Below are 23,872 nucleotides of genomic sequence, written 5' to 3'. Positions count from 1 at the left end.
TAATAATAATAGCTTTGGTCGATGTTTATTGACCAAACAGTGCCTTGATTATCTACTACCTTGTATGAACTCTTTTGGCCCCCTCCATTGCCTATACATACATCTCTGGGTTCTGACCATATATAAATGTTACTCTCACAGACATGCTCTACATGCACATACTTTTACACAGTGATGATTGAAATTTCAGAAGAGAAAGTTTGAATTGTAAAAAGAGCCCAAATCTCAACAAAGCATTGACGAATCCTCAAAGATTTATATTGTTTTGTCCCAAAGATGAAACCAAGGCCACTTGGAGTTTCATTCAAAAAATGGGGTAAAGTAAAACAAAACAGCACAAAAAAATGGACATAAAAGCATGGTAAGCACATGATTTAGTGGGGCGATAAAGAGCGGAAAGGTGGCTATTCATCATGGAGGCAAGCTCACCAGGAGAGGGCCTGTCATAGACACCAGCAAGTCTGGGAGGCATTTCCAGAGAAAGAGAGAGAGAAATCAACTGAAGAAGTACTACAAACCTGTATTGTTGAATGTCTTCTCCAGATGGATAGACACAGACCTGAGATGAGCCATAAGCTCTTTCTTTTTCCTGCTCTGCACAACCATTGTCACAGCAGTGTTGAGGGATGGATGTTGTTAACTACAAAGTAAAAGAGCAGACTGACTCAGAGCTTAAGAACCAGAGGAACCAGACCTTTTTTTTGGGTGGGGGGGAGGTGGGGGTGGTATTGTTTTCATATTAAACACTGATCCCAAAATAGTGGTTGAATAAGGAAAACATGACCTGACAAATGTTTCTGAATACTTATTAGACATTAAGTTGGACCTGACTGACTTGTGTAATGCATCCATCAGTATTTTGAAGTTGTATCTTCAAAGATTGAAGATTTCGTCATTTCGAAACTTAAAATCTCTAAAAGCAGACCGCAGTTTAAGAACTTTTAGAGCTTTGCAAAGTTGTTTGCAAAGTCAGATAAAGTTGTCCAGTGGCTCCAGGTTGCAGGATGCCAAGAGGTCTTTGATTTTTTTTTTTAAATGTCGTAAACTTATTCATGTCTTTGTGCATGGTGCTATTTAATTACATGTACGTTTTCAAACTCTTTTTTAAATAGTGGGGGGGTTTAAGTCAACATTACGTCACTTCCTGGAACGTATTTAACGGAAAATAAGACAAATATCCGCCACTTGCCGTTAAAGAAACCACTAATGGAAACTTTATGACTGTTCAACCGACGGATAACTTACTAGTTTGCGGGCAAAGTGAAGACTAGCGAAATGTGTTTACAAAGTAACAGTAAGTATTCTCAAATGATAGAAAATTGAAGTTAGCTAACGGTGCCTTTTATATGAGGTTTTATTATCAGTGTCAAGTGCCACCGTTTTCTTCAAAAATGCCACCATAGTTTAAGCTAACAGTACCAGACTGAAAGAACAATGTTGAGGCCACGACGTTTCTCTTTTTTTTTGCTCATCTCTTCTTAAGAATAGCAAGACAGCTAACATTTGTCCAACTCCAAAAGGACTTAGTTATTGAAATAGCCTACCTGAGGACACCATGTGGGTCAAGCAGAAATGTAGTAAGCTAACAATTAAGCTAAAGACATAAGACATTTACCTTCATGTGAGTGTGTTGTGAAACCTCCTTTGTTACACCTATCTCTAAACTGTAGCAATAATACTTTAAAATGTATAACAAAAAGATTTTCACAAAACAAAGATACATTGACGACTTACCCAAACTTGATTATAGCACCAAAGATGTAAATAAATGAAAATATAGTAAAGAATAAGAAGGCAACTGGTGTTGACAAGATGGCTAACCATTCTTGTAAAACTGAGATATTTATTAGTTTCTGTGCTAACTTATTGTATTTGTTCTTCCCAACTCATATTCTCATCAACATAAATTCCCAGAGATCTCATCTAGTAGATGATACTTAAGACATCTTAACAAAATCAGTTGTTTTTGTTTGAGAAATCCTTGGGGTATGATTTTTCTGACACTTAATTTTTTTTTTTAAGTTAGATTTCTTTATTTTCAAAGATAATATTTTCGGTTTAAACCATTTCACACAGCCAGCTAAACCAACATTAGCTTCCCTTATTACTGTATTGAAATTTGAAAGAGAGAGGACTACAACTCAATAATTCCAAATCCAAAATCATTTTTTTCAATATTCAAAACTCTCCCAATACACTCACAAACAGCCTTGGTCCATTGTCATTGAATATTAAATCAACAGCCCAAAATCTAGGAGTAGAACTTGATTCCAACCTTACCTTAACAACACACATCAGTAAAGTTATGCAGTCATGCTTTTTTCATTTACGCATAATTGCCAAAATAAAACCAATTCTCTACCAGTCAGATATGGAAAAGGTAATCCACGCTCTCATTTTTTCCCATCTGGACTATTGCAACTCTCTCTTATCAGGTCTCAGCCAAAAATCCCTCTCTCGCCCTCAACTGGTTCAAAATGCAGCAGCTAGGCTTCTAACCGGTTTTAACAGACAACATCACATCACCCCGATTTTAGGATCTTTACACTGGCTACCCATTAGTTTTAGAATTGATTTTACGATCTTGTTACTTTTAAGGCACTGAAGGGTCTGGCTCCAGAATATATTATAGAACTTTTTTTTTTTTTTAAAGATTTATTTTTGGGCATTTTTGTGCCTTTATTAGATAGAGGAGGACAGTGGATAGAGTCAGAAACAGGGTCAATAGTGGGGGAGAGACACGCGGTAAAGCCTGCAGCCTCAGATCCTTGGGTGGGAACCTCCTGGTCGTTCCAAAGTCAAGACTCAAATCTAAGGGTGACAGGGCCTTCTCCATCAGAGCGCCTTGACTTTGGAACGACCTGCCCGAGGAGATAAGCCATGCAGAATCATTGACATCTTTTAAATGACTTCTTAAAACTCATTTTTACAGACTTTCTTTTATGTGATGTTGTCTTCTTCGTATTTGGTTTTTATCCTCACACAGATTCTTATCTATTTTAGTTTAATTTCCTCTTAATCTCACCTTTACTCCCTGTCAACCTCATTTTATTTCCTTGCCCCCTGGTTGTTTTTAATCATCACTGTCTTCCTCACTTTATTGCATTTATGTCTTTATTGCTTCCCTTGTTTACCTCTGTTACAATATTTATCAATTTTACTGCTTTTACAGTTTTAGAGCTTGTTTTACCTAGCTTTAGTATCTGTTTTTGCCCTCTTATTTACATTTTACTGCCTTTTCTCGTTTATCTCCTGTTTTGTTTTTACTCCTCCTTTTTTCTCTTTTAATTTCTCACGTCTTTAATTTTGGTCCTCTCGGTCTCAGCCTGTGTAGCTGGATTCCTGCATTGCCTGGGTTCCTATCGTTTTATGGCACTTGATGTCTGTGTCTTGCCTGCTTCCTGATGACGTTCATGATGTCTGAGTTGTGTAGTATGGTTTCATGTCTGCACTCTGATTGATGTCTGTGATGTCTTATTTTGCATGGCATCACATGACGTCTAAGTTTTGATGTATACTGATGTTGATGAATTATTATCTCATCAATATTTTTGGTTAGTTTCTTTAAGTTTTTGGATTCTGCTGATGTGGTCTGCATGTCAGGTTCTGTCTTCTTGTCTTCTGTTTGGGTTTGTTGCTTTGTTTTTCTACTTGCTTCTGCACATGTCAAAGCACTTTGTAAACCCATGTTTTTAAAAGTACTATACAAATAAAGTTATTATTATTATTATTATTATTATTATTATTATTACTAAAGTTATATCAGCTGCAAACCTTACTCGGAAAAGAACATATGAGGCAATAGACTGGTCATTGATTCAGATAAGAGAAGGTAATGGTCCCAGAATGGACCCTGGGGAACTCCACACAGTGGTCAGGCTTTGTTATAGTAACAAACCCAAACTAAAATTTTTTGGCGTGATTATTTTAGCCATTTGTAAAGAGTATAATTAAAACCAGATCTAAACACATTATTGAGTAAAACATGACTCTAAAATTCAAAATAAAATCATGATTATTAAGTACATAGCTAATTTTGTCAGTTTGGTGGAGTAGAGTCATATAAGTGGGATGATTTTTCAAAAAACTGTAGTGGTGTCAACACAGAATTAAATTTGAATCAACAAACCCAAATTCCTGAAAAATTGGGATATTGTGTAGAATGTGAATGAAAACAGAATACAGTGATCTAGAAAACTTTTACAACCATCCTGTACACATCTGGGACTGAAGACACTAATTGTCTGAGTATTGAAAGTGGAATTCTGCCCCATTCTTGCTTAATGTTTATCTTAAGTGGCTCAACTGAACAGGGCTTTCTATTGACATTTTTACACTTCATAATGCACCACACGTTTTCAGTGGGTGACAGGTCTTGAGCCCACACCCTTTTACTGTGAAGCCATGCTGTTGTAACTTGTGCAGAATGTAGACTGGTATTATCTTGCTAAAATAAAAAAGAACATTCATGACCAAGACATCACTGGAGTGGAAACATATGTTTTCCAAAACCTGCCTCTATTGCTTAGTATTAATGGTGCTTTACAGATGTGCAGGTTAACCATGCTGTGGGCACAAATACACTCGCACACCATCACAGATGCTGGCATTTGAAATATACTTTGATAACAATCTGCAGGATCCTTTCCCTCTTTAATTAAGGGACCAAAACAGTTTGAAATGTGGTTTCAGTCCATCTCAGATGAGCTCAGGCCCAGAGAAGCCAGTGGCACTTGTTGGTATTGTTGTTATGTAGCATTCCCTTTTTCATTTTGATTTTAATTCAGTGCTGCCTGAGGGATCAAAGGTCATGAGCATTCATTTTTGGTTTTTGGCCTTGCCCCTTATGTGCAGAGATTTATCCAGTTTCTCTGAATCTTTTGAGAAAAATAAGGACTGAGACTTACAGGGGTGCTACTTCACCCAGTCATGGTATTATCACCCGTTACCATTTAATCTACTTACCTGTGGAATGCTCTGAATATTTTCTGAGATTTCCAAACTTTCCCAGTCTTTTCTTTGTCCTGTCCTAACTTCATTTGGAATGTGTTGCAGGCATGAATTTAATATGTGTAGATTAAAAACAAATCTGTTAAGTTTATCACTTTGAACATTAAATATCTTGTCATTGTGCTTGATTGAATATAGGGTTAAAAGTCTGTTTTTATTCACGTCACACAATGTTCCAACTTTTTTGGTATTGGGGATTGTAGGTGAAAAATAATCCTAAAAGAGATACTCTGAAAATCAGGGAAAAATAGATAAAGATCTATAATTATTCAGAGAGCTTTAAACACACACAAAAAAAACATTTCCTCAACTTTTAAATTCTCTGACATAACTCCCGTTGTCAAAGACAAGAAGAAGATATTCCCAAATTGCTGCATTACTGATTATTTCACTTGTTTGATGAGGAACACAGTGATATAGTGATACTGTCATGACTAGATGAGATTGTTTTTAGTTTATCATGTATGTTGCTTATTTACCGATATTGGGTGGTGAACATAACAGAAAAAAGTTCCTGTAAAAAAAAAAGGTGAATTGCTGTGGAAAACAGAGATACTATTGGCCTTTTTTTTCTACCAGTGTTAATTCATATTCATATTTTTGAGCTAAATCAAATGTCTTTCTGAAATTTCTCAAAAAAGGGCTAAATATTTAAACCACACAAAGTGATGAATGTACAGGTCACAACTTGTCCACGAGAGCGTTTTGAAGTTGTTGGATTGTGTATTTGATGAGTTTGATGAGGGAAAGCCGGAATACCGTCTGCTTACATTGAGTTGCCACAGCAGGTCCGAACTTGGCAGCGCCGATCTAAAAATAGCTTGCACTGACAACTAAAGGTAACAAACTTATTACTAAGACTATAGAAATTATGGCAATGGGCGAATTTGCCAAAATGTTGAAGTATTGCTTTAAACAACTCATTGATTATAATGCATTTAACATCAAAGCTTGATAAAAGGTGATCTTGTCCTTTTAAAATCTTCAGGGAAGGATATCACTGAGCCAGCCAACTGCCTTAAAGGTTTCTGAGGCTATATGTCAACTTAAAAGCAGTGTGGAGCTGTTTTTTTAAATTATATTTGCTGTTTCCAAAGTGCCAGAAGAGAAAATAAAACATGATATTTCAACTTTGAATGAATCTATATAATTTACTCAAAGCTTGTTTTTATTTTCCAAGGTCAGAGTGTGTCCTTGCCTTCACATAAAAGCTCTAAGTAACGATTAAAAGAATAGCCTTCTCCCAAAGTCCTCCGTAGTATTTTAATTAAAACCACTTGTTCCCAAACCTGTACTTAATGTTTCCCATTAGTCATGTTTGAGGGATTACAGACAGCACCAATGAAAGTCAAAGATTAAATAGAAAATGCAGATGTGTTAACAATTAGGCTGGTTTTATAGCTATCAAGGCTTTTTAGTAATTTTGAGGAATTAACTGGCCCTGACAAGGTTCCTTCGGTCCACTTAGAAATAAAGATGACATTCTCCGGAAGGAGAAAAATCTGGAAGGGGTTTCTTGCTTGCAGGTCAGCAGGGGAGCTCTGTGAGGAAGATGAAAGATTTCTCAGAGACCATTTTAATCCTTTTCAATCACTGTCAGCACTGACGATAAAAGGCTTTAAATGGTCCTTGTATTTAACGAATGATTTCTTGTTATAGGAGATGGCCTGACTTTCTTCTTTGAGATTTTGTTTTATTTCCAGTTAAAACAAAATGTTTACAAAATGTCACCTCAGAGTCATCATGATCATAATGACACATTGGTTCTAAGCTGCATGACAGAAACTTTTGTTTTTAATTATTACAAATACCTTCCCAATGATTGTGTTCTCAGGTGAAATATTCTGCATGCTATTTGTACTTGTTAGTGACCCTTGATCCTGAGTTCTTACTTCTGTCATTCAAGCTTTTAAGCTGCTTCCACAGATGCTCTCAAATGCCTCAGGACAGAGAAAAGAGCTTGGATAGCCTCTGCCCTTCTCTCATTTTCTAGTGCACTGAGCTCAAGTATCACATCAGTGCATACACAAGGTTGATGTCTTGTAAAAGCACGTCTTAATGAGCTGGTGCATGTATCTAAGTATATGTTTTTATGTTCTACTTTTGTTTTCTACTTTTGTAGCGATGTTTTAACCCCTCTCCCTTAAGTGGTTGGTATTGTAATTCAGTACGTAACAGTAAGATCTAACAATAAAATGTAAGTAAAATCTTGGATGAAAATATCTTGCTGAATTTGAAAGAAATGAAGGATGAAAGAGCCCTTTGTCTTGACGCTGCATCCAACTCTTTAGGGGGTCAATGAGCAGTAATGAGCTTGTCCTGCTTTTAACAGCAAACACTTTATGATATATATGATAGCACTGGCAACTGTAATCACATCTTTGCTTCCCCCTCTCTCTGTTTGTGAATTAGCTCCCTGTCAGCCCTCCTGCAGGAGAGGATAGAGGGAAAATAAGAGAAATGATTGTTCAAGGGCTCCAAAATCAGGTATGAAGGTTTTTTTCTTTATGCTTTTAGAGATTTTGGCATATTTATGGGGCATTACTATAGGTGCAGGCTATTTAATGTTATTTGCAGGAGGCACACATTGTTCCCATCAAGCTTAGAAAAGCTGAAGGCATAGCCATGTGATCATGACCTTGCAGCTGAAGGGCCAAACTGCATGAGGCAAATGGGATTCAGCATCTGTGAGAGCTCCACACAATTAATAATAGAGACAGGTTATGAAAACAACAAAAAAAAAATGTTCGGACTTGTCCTAAAGCTTTGTGTTTAACAGCCTGAAGTATCCACACAGTGCTGAACTGAAGAGGATTGATAAGATGCAACTGCTTAGTCTATCAGAACTCTAGCTAAGTAAGAAGAGAGGGAGAGAGAAAATAGATCTTATAGTTTATATGTGTGCAGGAATGATCATAAATGTGACTCTGAGCCCTGCTGGGCTCCCTAAAGATGTTTAACGTGTGATTGTAAATGTGAAAAAACGCCTGCGTCATCATGTTATCTTGAATCATGTTACCTCAGTCAATAGTGGGTGTTTTTTCTCCAGCTGAATTACAACAATCTATCACAAAGGTTTTAAACGAAAAAGGCAAAAAAGATGAATGTAAAAAAAGGAATCCAGTTAAAAAGGTAATGTTAAAATAAGGAGGATTTTATTCTAAGATAAACATTGTGTTGTCTTTGTCATTATAGATTTTTTCAAATGACATGCTGTTACACGATATCTGTGTGAACCAAGCATGGAAAGCTAGAGGTCTGTATTGCCCAGACTACAGAAGTGTAACCACCGACTCTTAGGGCTGACTCAGATGAAAATGTGGTGTGCTTTTACTCTGCTCGGCTGAATGTAAAATAAATAAAAAGAAAGGAAAATGGCTGCTCTCTTGGCTGTACCCTTGGTCCCTTGCTCTTTGTTAAAACCATATCTCTGCTGCTCCATTGCCCCCAGCTACATTAAATCCCATTAAATTCACCTTCATTAAAGCAGTCCTCTCTGCTCCTTGCAGCAGCCCTGGTGCGGGGCCTCTCAAGGACAGCACAGTAATGAGGCTGGACTGGATTTAACCTTGAAGAGTACAGGTTTTCATTTCCAAATCAATAAGTTATGGTTTCAAAACTGCCACTAGATCCAGGCTATAATTTTCAAGCATTAATTGTGTGGATTATGTTTCCTCAGCAGTGAGACGGTATTTAGCTTTAAGCTGCACTGTAGATTTAACATTTATCATTTATTCCTTTCTTTTCTAGTAACAATAGAAGTTGACAGCTTGCACATTTTCTGTATTAGTGGCTTGTGTGCCTGTGTACACAGATGGGATAACTTAAGGAAATTCTGTTTCAAAGAGGCTGTATGGCTAAAAGTAAATAAGCTGTTGGTGCGATTTTCTACAGTGAAACCAAGCAGAGGGCAGTAGGTTTGAGGTTGTCTTATTCATCAGCCCAGTGTTGCTGCACAGTGTCATCACTCGCTCTAAAAAGCTAGAAGTACAAGATATCTCCTCCACAGCTACACAAGGCAAGATTTAGCAGTCACCTGCTGTCTTAAGTGGAAATAAAACATGAATTATGAATAAAAATTTAACAGTTCATATATGAAAGGCTGACAGCAAGAACAAGGGAAGAAGAAAAAAATTCTGACCCAGAGCAAAAGAGGGAAATTATTTTAAGTCCTGTAATTCTCCGTTTCTAAATGGGACATTCTCCGTAGTGGGGTTTGCTGTCATTGTCATATGATTGTGTGGAAAGCATTAACTTGTCCTGCGGTGATAATTTCTGCCCGACATGTTCATAATATGAAATATTGGATCTTTTCATATAATGGGGAGGGCTGTGGCTGTGGTGATCAGTGGAGCTTAATTTTTTAATCAACTTCTCTCTTAAATGAAGCTTTATTAAATTACAAAGCTCACACAGTGGGAGTAGGACACAGACAGAGATGGCCCGGTAAAAAAAAAGAGCTTTGTGGATAATTAAATAAAATTAATAAAAAAAACTCTGTGAGCATAGACTGAAGAGAATGGGACCAAGAGGAAACCAAATAGTCTTTTCATGATCTGCTTTCTTTGGTTCATTTTTCATTAGTGTCTCAGGAAATTTAGAAAGAGGAGTTATGACAAGAAGAAAAGGGATGAAATGTCTACATGATATTGATGGATTATAAATGGAGAGCAATTACATTCAGTTTTTTAATGCTTATTGTCACACAGGGTACACAGAAATGAAATGTCCCATTGTTGCTGCTGTTGCTGCTTTGCCTAAGAATCATACTTGGTTATTTGGTTAACGTAAAGGTTTAGTGAATGTAAACTACATTTAATCACAATCTGCCAACTTAAGGTAATCTAATACTTCTATGTAAGTTGAAATTAGATATACATTAATTGTGAAATTTGGGCCGATCCCGATACTGATGTTTAAAATAACAATTTAGCTGACAGCTATTATTGATACCTTTATGTTTGTTTGTTTTTTTTATATCAATTCTTTTGGTGTAGAACTCCCACATGCCAACATTTTCATAAACTAAGTCATGTTGAGTTTGTCCAACAGACAATTCTTTCTGCTCAGCACAAAAGTCTCTTGTTTGATTCAGGTGTTGGGTGTACTTGATGCCGGCATTAAATTGATATAACACATCAGATAAAACTACTGCCTACTAATATCTGTTCATGCCACTTTTTTTTGCTAATGACCAGTGTTCATCTGCAGATCCCAAATATCAGTTGATATCAATACTAAACTGATGCGTTGGTGCATCCTTAGTGAATATGTTGATCCAGAAATTTCTAATTCCAACTAACCACACAGTGTACACTAGTCAAAAATGAAATATCTTCCCAAAGTATTAAGATCAAAGACAGATGCTTATGGAAGTATTAAACAGAGTTTTTGGTGACTAGGACTGGGTATTGTCTTTCTTTTTGTTTGTTTTTAAATACTAGTGCTAAATCAGTACACAGGACCGATGCCTAAACAATGCGTGAATCAGTACTTGAGTCACACACTGTTCTGTTTAGATATCACAAATGATTAGCAGAAATATCTTTAAAAAATGTCAGTAAACATGGGATAAGAAAAGGAAACTGATTTAACTTCTTAATGTAAAAGGCTGAAGCAAAATTCAAATACTGGCGTTGTGTCAGAGACAAACGATGAAGTAAATGTGTCAGTCAGAGTCATTATTTCCTTGGTAGGAAAATGCAATCAGAGCAGAGATATTACTTCTGTCAGCAAAACAATATAAAGGCATGTACACTGAGTTGAAATAAAGTGAGTGCACATAAATCACACAAATTCACAACATTTTTCATGCCTTTCATTTTGGGATGGCAGGGTATTGAATCCATGTTTTAATTAGATCCACATGGTATCAGATGTGTTGGTACTATGCCGGTACCAGATTTTAATACTCATCCCTACTGGTGACTAAATGAACACAGAACTGTAAGGCTAAGTTCAAACAGACATGGCCTCTGCCTCTAAATACGGCCCTGTTAACAGAGCACGTCCATTGAGACGGCTTGGTTGTGCTCAACTTTGCCTTCGATGTGACATGTCCTCAACAAACAAGGTACTTTTTGACAAATAAATTGTATGCATGTGCGCATTTCTTAAAGGCCACTGTCTTAGATCATTGGGATGTTATTTGTCATATTTGCCATGATGAGGTTTTCAGGATTTTTTTAAGTCACATGTTAAGCTTATTTTTAGGTAAAGCTTTAAAGGAATGCAGCTGTTTACCCCATATTGACCCATGGGTTATATTTTAATGTCTCACTGGCATGTTGAACAGCCTTTTCCCACCAATGTTATTCTACCTTTTGCTAAAGTTTGGTTTGAGTCCTGCTTATGATACACTATAATTCTTTATGCATGTCTGTCTGGAGCATTTGGCTTGATTGACAGGTGACCAGGTTGAAGGCATTTAATTCATCTAGAAGAATCTTTTCCTTTTATATTGTTTCAAGCAAAGAGTTGAGCTATCATTAGAAACAGACTTAGTTGTGCAAAAGTAAAAAGCTCTGAGGCTGACATTAAAGAAACCCAATCTGAGTACAACTGCATACAGTGCACAAAATGATAAGTAACAATTTTCAGATGTGCATCCAGTCTGAGTAAATGTTCATAGTCCCTACCAAAAGTCAGTCATAGCGAACAGTTGGTTCTTGTGCTTAAGCAAGCATTCACCATTGCTGTATTCATGGAGCCACTGAGAAATAACTTTATAAGAGTTACATTCTTGTCATATCATCAAACCTCATTCAGTTACAGCATTTTGTGAAGTTTGTTGCAGCGTGGTCATAATGTTGGCTTTTATTTTAGAAGACCACCGACCAGAAAGTAATTGTCAAATGTGATAACCCTGCTAGGTGAGCATTAAAGGAAAACAGATTAATCTCCAACATTTTTGCAGCAAGTTAGACCAGTGGTGTGTCATCACTGTTTTGACAATCTCAGAATCACATTTTCCTCCTGTTACAAAATATGAGACCTTGTATCCTCTTTCATGTTGACAGCTTTTGTCTAATGCTCCAAGAGAGGTAGATTTAGTATATCCTGTTCTCCCTTACCATACTGATCTGTGTTTTATCCATTATAGAAAATTCTGAGCCCTCCCTTACGCTTTACTGCTTCCTCTGTCGTTTCACACAGCTGTTCTCTATATTTTATGAAGCCTGGTTATTTATTGTCTTTTAAGATGTCTCACATTGTGCTTTGGTTCATATGCATTGATTTGGATTGGTGATCACAGTGGTGAACTTTGATTTTTTTTTTAAGTTAACTCATCAGGACATACTCTAGATCAGGGGTGTCCAAACTGTGGCCCAGGGGCCAAATGCAGCCCGTAGTCTGTTTTTGATTGGCCTGCAGCAGATTCTAGAATGAATGAATGAATGAATATTTTGTTTACGTGTCTGGTCATTTACATGACCCCAACCCACATGGAATTATTCAGACACATTAACTAACAAAACAGTAAATATTCCAGAATCAGGCCAGCACCTTACAGCACAGTACAATATCAGTAAATAAGTATACAACGCCCCACACACACACACACACACATCTACCACACTCCAGTAAGTAAAATGAGGCAGACATACAATACTATAAACCAACACAACCCCCCCCCCCAAAGAAAGTAGCATAATTACAAACAAAACAAAATATATATTCAACAGAAATGTATAAACCTCGTGACAGTCTGATACAATTATCTGTTATAAGTGACTCTTCTTCTTCCCATGCTTTAAAGAGATAGTCAGACAAAGCAAAGACATTATCAAAAAGATATTTCATTATAGTACTGTGGTCCATATAAATTAAATCAAAACCAGGATCTTGAACTTTTCTAAACAATGTTTCCTGTAGAAAATAAGATACAAAATAAGATGAATTTCATTTTCCACCTCATTTAGCTCACAGTATTCTAGGATTCTCTCATCCTCCCCCACCCCTCTATATCTGCAAGTTTTCAATGTTTATTGACAATATACCACACCTTAGCTGTGCAAACAGGTATCTGCAGCTTTTTGGCAAATTATATTCAACATATTTTTCACATTCAGAATCCTTCTTAAACAAGCAATAAGTTTGTAATTTTGGCTTCAGCAGGATTTGATTTGCCCATGATTTGGTCCAGTTATCCCTTATTTCTGATCTAAACTTGTCTAAATTCACATTGGTTATATTTAAATAATTTTCCCTGTTTCCATGCTCTTTAAGTAAATCAAATATTTCAGATGCCCACTCACCATTGACGGACATATGCCAAAGAAAAACTTTATTGGCCACCCTACTGGCTGGTAACCTCACAAGCCTGTTCCACAGACTCACCATGCTAACTTTCCACCTTATTTCGCATGGGCCCCACTCCATATCTCCATTAGCTGCCAGAACCAGGGCTTACTTATGTAGGCCTAAGAAGAACCAAATGGCACAGTTGTAGGCATTTTCACACTTCTGGAATCTTTTATAACGCCACATTCCTGAAACATAATCTAGAATAGGACAAGGAATACGTGGGAAAGCCCAAATCTCTGAGTGGTTTAGTTTTACTTATAACGCCCCCTAGTGCTCTACTTGCTGAATCTCCCAGAACTGAGGGACCATGTAAGAAAGAAGAAAAAGACCGAGATATTTTTATTTATCAGTAAACTCAATTTATTTGTCCCCCACAAAAAAAACAGAAAGTTACTCCTTTCTCTACCTGGTTTACGAAAATTCCTAACTTGTGTTTTCTTTTGATTAATTCAGAGTCTCCATTTCTTTTTTTTTTTTTTTTTTTTTAAAGATTGTTTTATTAGCAATTGCAAAATATACCAACAATATCCACTTCTGGCATATACACATAAAAAAAACATAAATATAAAAAAACACAAAAAAACAAAAACAAGAACAAGACAAGTAACCATATAAGAGGTTAAAGAAATGGACAGTTATACTATTAACTAATTATAAAATTATAAAAGAGCACTTATAAAAGTAAACCAATTTAATATTACCATATTAAATTACAACAATTATAATAAAGATAAAAAAAAAAATGATAATAATAAGGGACAAAATTAGCAAAAAAATAAATATATATATATATACTTAAATAAACATAAATATAAAAAATATTAAATACACACATACATGCAAGACCAATATGCATCATCTAAAATGTCTTTTGCAATCAATGTTAAAGTTGCATTGATCCATTTACAAGAAAAAGAAAATTATAACAGAGAGAAGACTAATTAGAACAAAACAGAACACCCCCACACCACCCCCCACCCCACTTTAGCTCTCTATTTCCTTTCCTTGATTTATATGTGATTGCTTGTTTATATGTTCACATTAGTTAATTTTGAGTTGGTCTAGGAAGAGCTGTGGCTCCACAAACGACTTATTCCAGAGAGGGTAAAACCTTGAGAAAGGGATCCCAGAGTCTCAATTTCTTACACCATTCATGAACACATGTCAGCATTGCTTGTAAATAATCCTCATTTTCATTTTCTACCTCTCCAGCTAGATTATTATTAAAACTAGCAATCAACGTTGGTGATAAAATGTCACCTTACTTAACCCCAGAGGGTGTGGGAAACCATTCTGTAAAGTGATCATTCACTTTAACGCATGCCACAGGTGCTCTATAAAGGAGTAACATCTTGGTTAAATTTTTCACTAACCCCAATCTTGCTAAGTTTAAATCTTGAAAAGTCATGATTGACTAAATCAAAGGCTTTTTGAAAATCAATAAAACAGGAGAATGTGGGCTTATGATATTTCAATCCATTAACATTCCAATGGAGAAGTGAAATACTTTCATTTAGGCTGTGTAGATGTGAAGTTTTTCATGTGCTTTCACCTTCATACTCCTCACCCATCAACCTCTCACTTGTCATGTTACTGCTCTCTCAGGCATCTCTATCAGACCAGGCATTGCGCCCCTCATGCCGCGCCTCCGTGGCGCACAGTCCGATGCTCTTGCCAAGCTTGCTTCTCCCTCTCAGGCCATTTATTTTGCATCTCCCAGCTGCTGCGAGCATCTCTACCATTACGATCATGGTGGTTTACACTGGTACCTACGTGGCCATTCCCCGCTTTTGTTTCAGACCACCTTTCTATGTTCTAGCGTCTCATAAGATGACCACTTCCCATAATTCAGTAGTCCTTGCCAGCTGGGATTTCTCTCATTAGTGTTTTAAAGTTCACCTCTAGCAACCAGTCAGAGTAGGATTTTGCTGATCTGAGGAATACTTTTTGGTACTTGTCATGGTCCTTCAGTTTGCGCTTTAGGCGAAGAATGGCAATTTTGTCTGACGTGGATGCACATTCAACCTTAACCACGCTGGGCTGCCCTCCTCTCCCGTTGAGTCTTACAGCATCCTTGATTTGGCTGTCATTTCCAAGACCGTCTTTTAACAGCTATTGAACTGTAACAGTAATATTTTTCTTGTCTTCCCTTGGCAAGCCAGCAATAATTATGGATACATTGGGTGGAAATCTTACTTTTGGGGTTGCAGCCACTGCGCTGTCAAAGCTTGCTTTAAACTTTTCCTCCAGCACCAGCATACGTGATTGAAGGCGGCTGATCTCAATATCAAGCATTTCCCTCATTTTGCGGCCATACCGCTCAAGTTCCGTGATCACCGCAGTGTGGTTCTCTTTGATTGATTTCTGCAGAGAATAATGAATTCTATCTATTTTAGAGACCATCTGTTTCTCGAGGGCGCACTAAAGATCCTCCTTCATACTGCTTAGTTGCTTTTCAAAGTTATCCTGCATATTGTCCATTTTGCTGTTGATTTTCTTATGTTCCTCAAACAGCTGTGTTGATTCTTTATTTTTCCTGGCCATCTCCGATACAAGCTCTTCCTTACCAGAGCTCCGAAGTTGTCTTTCCTCCATACAGTTGTTTAAGGCAGGTGGCCTCCTCGGCACACCTGTGGTAGGGATTCCAGCAGCAATTTGTCATCATCTGCTGAAAACTAACAGCAGTTTGGCTTCAATCACTCAGAGTTAACCCCAAAAAAAGATCCAAAAATAAATGTCTTCAAAATTTACTGAAGAAAAGCTGGCTGTATTTAGAATTTTTAACTGTTTTAACAGTTGACATTGGTGATCTGGCGTGGCACGCTGCCGTGCAGCTATTAACCCTATTCTAGAAATAAAATGAAATATGGCCCACATGAGATGATGAAGACTGTGCTCAACTGTACTTTTCCATGTCAGCACTAGGTCGTGCTACCATGTTGATTCTGTAGACAAACATTTTGACAAGAAGATATCTTGATTTATACTGTCCTGATAGAACAGGGCCCCCTGAAATCTGATTGGCTCCCCAAAATACAGAAAATGACTGACTATTTGCCTTGCCAGCCATTAACAAGCCATTGAGGTGTGTTCATTTGCCAAGGATGTGTGAACTGACCCTGGATTGGTCTTTCTTAAATATCCTCAAGTCAAGGAATATGAAAGTGGCCCCACCATTCTTATATATTTCTGTATGTGGCCCTCTGTGGAAAAAGTTTGGACACTCCTGCTCTAGATACTGAAGTCACATGTAATGGCTAATATCTTTGCTCTAATATGCATTGTACACTGTGTTCCAAATTATTATGCAAATTGGATTTGGTGTCATAAACATTCAATTTTTTTTTCAATTAAACTCATGTATGGTATTGTGTCCCAGGGCTCTTTGGATCACTGAAATCAATCTCAGACACCTGTGATAATTAGTTTGCCAGGTGAGCCTAATTAAAGGAAAAATACTTAAGAAGGACATTCCACATTAATAAGCAGGCCACAGGTTTCAAGCAATATGGGAAAGAAAAAGGATCTCTCTGCTGCCGAAAAGCGTCATAGTGTAGTGCCTTGGATAAGGTATGAAAACATTAGATATTTCACGAAAACTTAAGAGTGATTATCATACTGTGAAGAAAAGCACATATGGGTTCATGCAGATAAAGGCATAATGAGGAAGGTTTCTGCCAGACAAATTCAGCGGATTAAGAGAGCAGATGCTAAAATGCCACGACAAAGCAGCAAACAGGTATTTGAAGCTGCTGGTGCCTCTGGAGTCCCACCAACCTCAAGGTGTAGGATCCTCCAGAGGCTTGCAGTTGTGCATAAACCTACTATTCAGCCATCCCTAACTAATGTTCACTAGCAGAAACGGTTGCAGTGGGCCCAGAAATACATGAAGACTCATTTTCAAACAGTCTTGTTTACTGATGAGTGCCATGCAGCCCTAGATGGTCCAGATGAAGGAGTAGTGGATGGTTGGTGGATGGCCACATGTCCCAACAAAGCTGCGATGTCAGCAAGGAGGTGGTGGAGTCATGTTTTGGGCCGGAATCATGGGGAGAGAGCTGGTAGGCCCCTTTAAGGTCTCTGAAGGTGTGAAAATGACCTTGGCAAAGTATATAGAGTTTCTGACTGAACACTTTCTTCCATGGTACAAAAAAAAAGAACAGTGCCTTCTATAGCAAATTTTTTCTTCATGCATGACGATGCACCATCTCATGCTGCAAAGAATACCTCTGTGTCATTGGCTGCTATGGGCGTAAAAGGAGACAAACTCATGGTGTGGCCCCCATCCTCTCTTGACATCAATCCTATTGAGAACCTTTGGAGCATCCTCAAGCAAAAGATCTATGAGGGTGGGAGGCAGTTCACATCAGAACAGCAGCTCTGGGAGGCTATTCTGACATCTTGCAAAGAAATTCAAGCAGAAACTCTCAAAAAAACTTGCAAGTTCTATGGATGCAAGAATTGTGAAGGTGATATCAAAGAAGGAGTCCTATGCTAACATGTAACTTGGCCTGTTAGAGATGTTTTTGACTGAAATAGCTTTTGGTTTAACTAAATATGACGACCTAATGCTTCAATTTAAAAAAAATGACCATTTTCAGTTCTTAAACCTATAAAATGTTTTGAGAGTCTCTTGTGCATAACAATTTTGAACAGTGTATTTTGAGTGTTTTTTTAATTTTGAAAAAAAGTTATCATTTAGAGGTTTGTTCATTAAAATTTGAATTATGATATAAGGGTTGATGACCTGAAAATTAAAATGACTGTCTTGCATCGACTATTTAGGAAATTCAGAGAAAAATATCATTTACGTAATAATTTGGAACGTGGTGTAAACCCTGTGATACTTGCATGGGATGACTGCTCCCATGTTAAATGTATCTGTCCCTAACAAGTAAGCAATAAGTAAATAAATAAATGGATAAACACATACAGAAATAAAGCTTCTTGCCATGTTCTCATGTTTTATTCAAACTCATTTCTTTCCTCTTACATCATCTTAGTCAGGAGACCTGGAAATAGGATATTTTGAGTGACAGTCTGTTTTTGACAGATCTGGTTTGAGTACCTGTATTCTTCCTGTGCATTCCCAGCTACACTTAGCCTTTGGTAGCCTGTGAATAGAAACATGCTTGTAAAAAACACTAAAAACTGTTTTTTGGCAAGTTTGCATCTGAAATGGAGGTAAATTGTTTGGAAAAACATTCTGATATCTGCAGCAAGACCATTTCTCAACTTGACCCTGTATTTTTTTGCAGCTTTTACCTTAAGTATAAAGTTGTCATGTTGTGCATTTCTTGCTTTTCAATTGTGCTTTCACTCAAAAATTTTTCCAGAGTGGAATGTGAGTGGAAACCCTATACTTAGGCATGCTTTTAAAGAAAATAAAAACACCTTTGGTGCCCATAGCACACACAGTTCACTCATCCATCCATAGTGTAATATCTAATGTCAGTCACACAATCTTTGGCTGGACTTCAAAGCTGAAACTACAGTTAAATCATATTTCAGAACCTCATATTGTGCCCACACTCACCACAGAGCGTGTAGTTGGGCTAATTCAGTTAGCCCAAACCTCTTCCAGCCAAGGCTCTGAAGTTTTACACTCGTGCCCGGTATGTTGTGAAATTGCAAACACTTTTATGTCTGTCTGTCTATCAAACTTTATAATGCTCTGATTTTTACCCCATGGCAGTGTCTTTTAATTAGATTATACTGGAGGAATAACTAGGGTTCAAAATGCCAATTTGTGTCCCAGACGGTGTAAAATTCGCTGTTACACTGCCGCCAAACAGAGCAGGTGAGAGCAGACAAGGTCCTCAGGCAAAGAGCAGCTGACTGCGCCTTAACACACACTCTCTCTCTCTCTCTCTGTCTCTCACATCTTTGCCGTCAGACACTACAGGCATGAGAGAATAAATAAAAATGTAATTCAGTAGGCTGACAATCAAAGTAAAATACCAAAGTTTTCATATAGATGACCTCCACAGGGTAGGCTTTCTTGTACTGCAGTGATCAGTGAAAGCGTGTGTAGTGTATGTTTTGTAAACTGATACTGACATCATGTTAGTTCACTCGGCCATTATGTCGATTTATGAGAGGTCAACCAAATATTTACAACTGAGTGTGAAAACAAAAGCAATGCTTTTTTACTACTGTTTTGCCATGTGTAGACGTGTGCTCATTGTGAGTCCAGAAAAGATGACACAGATAGGTTGCGTCCTATGTGTGCTTTTAACAAACAGACTTTTTAGCATGCATTAGAAATGTAACGTTTAACTGAAAAATGCTTACCATGTGTTTAAAACTATGGTCAGTGAAAGGCCTGGAGTGAGCAGCTGTAGGTAATTAGAGCTGGCCCTGAAACAACCAGGGATTTAAAGTAAACATGGACACTTTCCACAATCAACAACATTTACAAATGCTGAAGAAGGAAGCTACTGAATTTGTGAAGAATGTGCAGTGGGAATGGAAAGCATAGAAGCATGAAGCCAGCAGATGTTGAAAATTAAATTCATGCAGCATGTGGCTAACAGGACTGTGGGCTCATTCTTCTGATGGTGGACCCTGGAGTTCTCCGGGGCTACAGGACAGCTGTTCCAGGTTAATACTTACAGGTTTACATCCAGCCAGTCATAGCTGGGATTTTTTTTAATTCCCTTCAGGGGGAGAAACTGACTTTAGTTAAGTTGAATATCTATGGCTGGTTTCTCTTGTTTGAAACACATATAAAGCCTGATTCCTTGAAACTGGTCTGGAGTAAGCTAGAAAGCACAATTGGTGTTGAATTGATCAACTTGAAATGGGTGGATGAAACTAAACTCTTAAACACTTTTGACCCCAGAGCTCTGGTATTTCTGGCACAGCATTTCAGCCCACCAGTGCCAAATGGTTCTACTTGAAACTGCTGTAAGACTGAAATTGTTGCTGACTAAAAGAAGGAACTTAATGTTCACTTGCAGCTTTATTTGTGCCTTCAGCTGGTGCTTGTCAAGCTTTCAGTGACACAGGGACGGCATGAAGGAGCTTTTCTTTCTCTCCTGTGAAGTTAAAATCCCAACTTATGTAGCAACCCTTAACTGTTTTTTATTTGTAGACATATCAATCCAAGGCAAATACATTATAATATTGTCAAGGAAGGGTTTCATAGTGGTAGTGGGAATAAAAAGGAACTTGAAATTTGAGTTTTCAAGCTTTTCTTTTCCCATGTTAAGGTTGCTTAAATTTACAGTATTTCAGTGTTTTAAAATGATTTAATCTTTATTATTTTAGTTATATATGGTGTTGAAAAGTACTAAAAAAACCCACTTCAGATCTTCAGTTATGTTTGTAAGAAGGCTACGGAATAGTAAATCAGAAAGCGAATAGTTTGTATATTGCGCAAATATGTTGGCAGTATTTAGTACTGAAATATTGCCAGTGTATCTGTGCAGTTTAGTCAATACTGGCAGATTATAGCGTAGAATTTAATCATTGTCACAGGCAAATAGAAGATTTCTGCTGATATTTACTGCCAGTATATCAGCCATATCTATCAGCTGCAAGGGATCAGCATTTCAAGAAAAAATACTCTTTGAAAATCACTAACAGTTGAAGAAAAATTCAAATTTTCAGAAGAGGTGGACAGGGATTTGCATCTAAATCATCTTGCATCTAAAGCATTTCCTTGTGCTAATTGTGATCTAAGAACCAATCTATTTGACTTGATAATTCTTGGTTGAATAGATCAATACCTGTTCTGTTAAACAGATTGTTTCTTATATTAGGAGTAGTTTCTTAGCACTGCAGTTGTGTCATCAGACATTGCTGCTTTCTTTATTTATTATTAAATGCATTTAGCAAATGGCCTATAGATGCACCGCAGCTACAGCCTGGTGGTAGTAATGCATTAAAGATGCAGTGTGGTCAGATTTTAGATTGGAATGCTCACTTCTGGTTGTAACCGTGGCAAACGGTTGAATTTTGAAGGATGGATACCTGTTATTTGGTCTGTTCTGTGGTACTGTGGAAACATGCAAAATGCATGAATCCAAGATGGTGGAGTCCACTGAGAGGAGCCTCCATATACAAAAATAAAAATCATTTTTCTAAGTTAAGGAGCATTAAATAGTTTTATTTATTAAGGTGATTAAACACTAATGTAGATAGGCATTCTAAAAATATGATGCTACATTTTTCTCTAAATGATACTAGGCTAAATATTACACTGCACCTATAAAACCAGGCTACGGTTAAAATAGTGTTAAAATATAAAGTTTTAAATTGAGATAATGGACACCTGAAATCATCTTTTCTGTGACTGACTTTAAAGGTGAGAATTAAATTTTGTTTACCATGTATATATTGGTATTGAAATTAGTATCAGCAAAATTGATCTTGGAAATCTTAGTAAATTACATATTGACAAAAATCCAGTGTACTGTGTACTTTATTTAAGACATCAACATATACATGTATATTTTTGTGGCAATGGTCTAAAAACAGTATTACTGGATTTTTACTAGAATCTCACCAAAGTTTCAAAATCTTCTATTGTGACAACCCTAGCCCAAATGCATGAATAAGAGTATTTTTATTTTTTTCCCTAGAGTCTCCAATATCTTTACTGAGAATTATTGTTATGTTTTTGTATATCTAGCCTTTGGAAGCGGTACAGCAGTGACCTTGTTGAGAAATAAACCAGCAGGATGCACTGTGTAAAGTCTGTCTCTGTGTGGCAACCTTTGACTAAATATTAGCACAAACCCGAGTGTGGTTCTCCCTCACCAGCCTCCTTTGAAACAACCCTGCTCTGTTTATTGGAAGTAGCCTCCTGAAATGTGACTGTCAGACTCTCTGCCTCTCTGCGCTCCTTTGGCTGTTGCAACAAAAACATGTCAGTAGTGTTTAAAGTAGTCGTGTCATAAATTATTTGCACTAATCTGTGTAGGTATTCGTTCTGACTCTTGAAGCAGTGGGTGTTTCTAGGCTAGAGAGTTTGGGGTTTTGATTGTCAAAGCCAGGCATGACTTCACAGAAATGACTTTAAACATTTGCCTTTTGTTTAGACTCAGCCTTCAGAAAAAAAAGCTTTTTACAGGGAGAGAAAGTTAGCTGAAAAACCACACTCAGCAGTCCATATGGTGCCCATTCATTTCACTATTATTATTCCAAAAACGCCAATAAACTATACAAGTCATTTTTCCTATAACTATGCATTTGGACTATGTAAACATATTCTTAAATCTATCAGGCAAAAATGCTGTTCGTGAGTCAGCAGAGTTTGGTGTTTTATATTTTGGGAGGAGAAAAATGAAAGAATTAAAGTAAGGAGCAATTTCCTGCCTGAGGCTTATTTTATGTTTAGAAGCTTTTTTCATTTTTTAAAATTAAGACTTGTGGTTGGAATGACTCACCTTTTTTTTTTTTTTTACTACTATTCAATCCTCAAAAACAAAAGTAGTGAATCCCTAAAAGTCCGTTTTGATAGTTAAACTTTAAGTATTTTGTGTTGACTCAATAGAAAGGAAACTTTATGTACTTTTTAAGAATATACATAAAAGCATCTGCAGAATGAAAAATGATACAGTTCCTTGTACACTGATTTCTTTCACCTTATATAGATCTACACACTCCTGCATGTAGGACCCCTGTAAGTGTGTAAACTTTTAACCCCTTTCACTTCTCTCGCCTCTGACACCCCACCCTGTCTGACCAGGTGTGTCTGTTCAGTCAGCCCACTTACACCTGCAGGTTCAGTAGTTTATTATTACTTAACCGCTGCCGTCGACTCCCATCAGGGTTTAAGATGAATGTTGCCAGCTGTTTCCCTGCTCTCATTATTTCTCTCCTTTTCTGACTCTGTCGTTTGATCTCTCTCCTCCTTGGGATTGCTCCGCATGCAGCGGCCTCACGGTGGTGGTGCAGCTCCTTCAGTGGTGAGAACTTTACTGAAGATCTAGACAGAAAAAAGAAACAAGTTTTTAAAATTCTCTGAAAGTGCTGTGGAAAGTACAGCAAAGTAGTACGGATGGAGGGGAGGAAATTCTTTAATGTCTTTTTGAGGGTTATATTGTAGATTTTATATACCACAGATGTGTCAGATAAGATGGTACGTATTCTACCTAACTGCTCCCCTGTGGATTCAAAGATGGGGAGATATACATTATGTATCTCATGTTAAATCACTTGTAAATGCAGCAGGGTTGGGGAAATGGTCAAATCTCTATTTAAAGGAGTGATGTTTTTTGTGGCCAGGGGGAGGTTGGACAATTTTTGAAGCCCTCCTTCTCCCTGGAGGAGGGCTAGGATCATTAGTTTTAGTTTTTTGAAGTGTTTGGCCTTTTGATGTTTCCTATGTTCTCTTTAGGCAGCCTGGCCTGAAGGATATTTAATATCACTCCTACAAATTTCCAGTTAGGAATAATTTGAACTGAGCATCTGTCAAAGAAACAGCCATTTAAATACATTGGTCATGGTTAAAGAGGCATAAAATGAGGCCAGATTAGACAGAGCACCTTTGTCTGAAGGCTGGCTCTGGTCGAGTCTGGGCCATCCTGGGGCATAGGGACCCCAA

At 37.3% G+C, this 23,872-nt stretch overlaps 2 protein-coding genes across 2 annotated transcripts in view; one reads left to right on the top strand and one right to left on the bottom strand.

Moving 5' to 3' along the window:
- Positions 1-23,872, bottom strand: part of hnf4b (hepatic nuclear factor 4, beta) — an 88,159-nt gene that overhangs the window by 13,575 nt on the left and 50,712 nt on the right. The window contains 1 exon segment of the mRNA XM_041779249.1: positions 23,157-23,254. Within this exon segment, the coding sequence (XP_041635183.1) occupies positions 23,157-23,254 (98 nt within the window).
- Positions 1,194-23,872, top strand: part of zfhx3 (zinc finger homeobox 3) — a 460,260-nt gene continuing 437,581 nt past the window's right edge. The window contains exons 1-2 of the mRNA XM_041786249.1: positions 1,194-1,294; positions 7,423-7,497. The gene's annotated coding sequence lies outside the window, so the exon portion shown is untranslated. The remainder of the gene's footprint in view (positions 1,295-7,422; positions 7,498-23,872) is intronic.

The sequence above is a fragment of the Cheilinus undulatus genome, linkage group 1, assembly GCF_018320785.1.
Source record: "Cheilinus undulatus linkage group 1, ASM1832078v1, whole genome shotgun sequence".
NCBI lineage: Eukaryota > Metazoa > Chordata > Actinopteri > Labriformes > Labridae > Cheilinus > Cheilinus undulatus.
The sequence above is the reverse complement of the archived record's forward strand: the minus strand, read 5'-3'. Positions and strand labels throughout refer to the sequence as shown.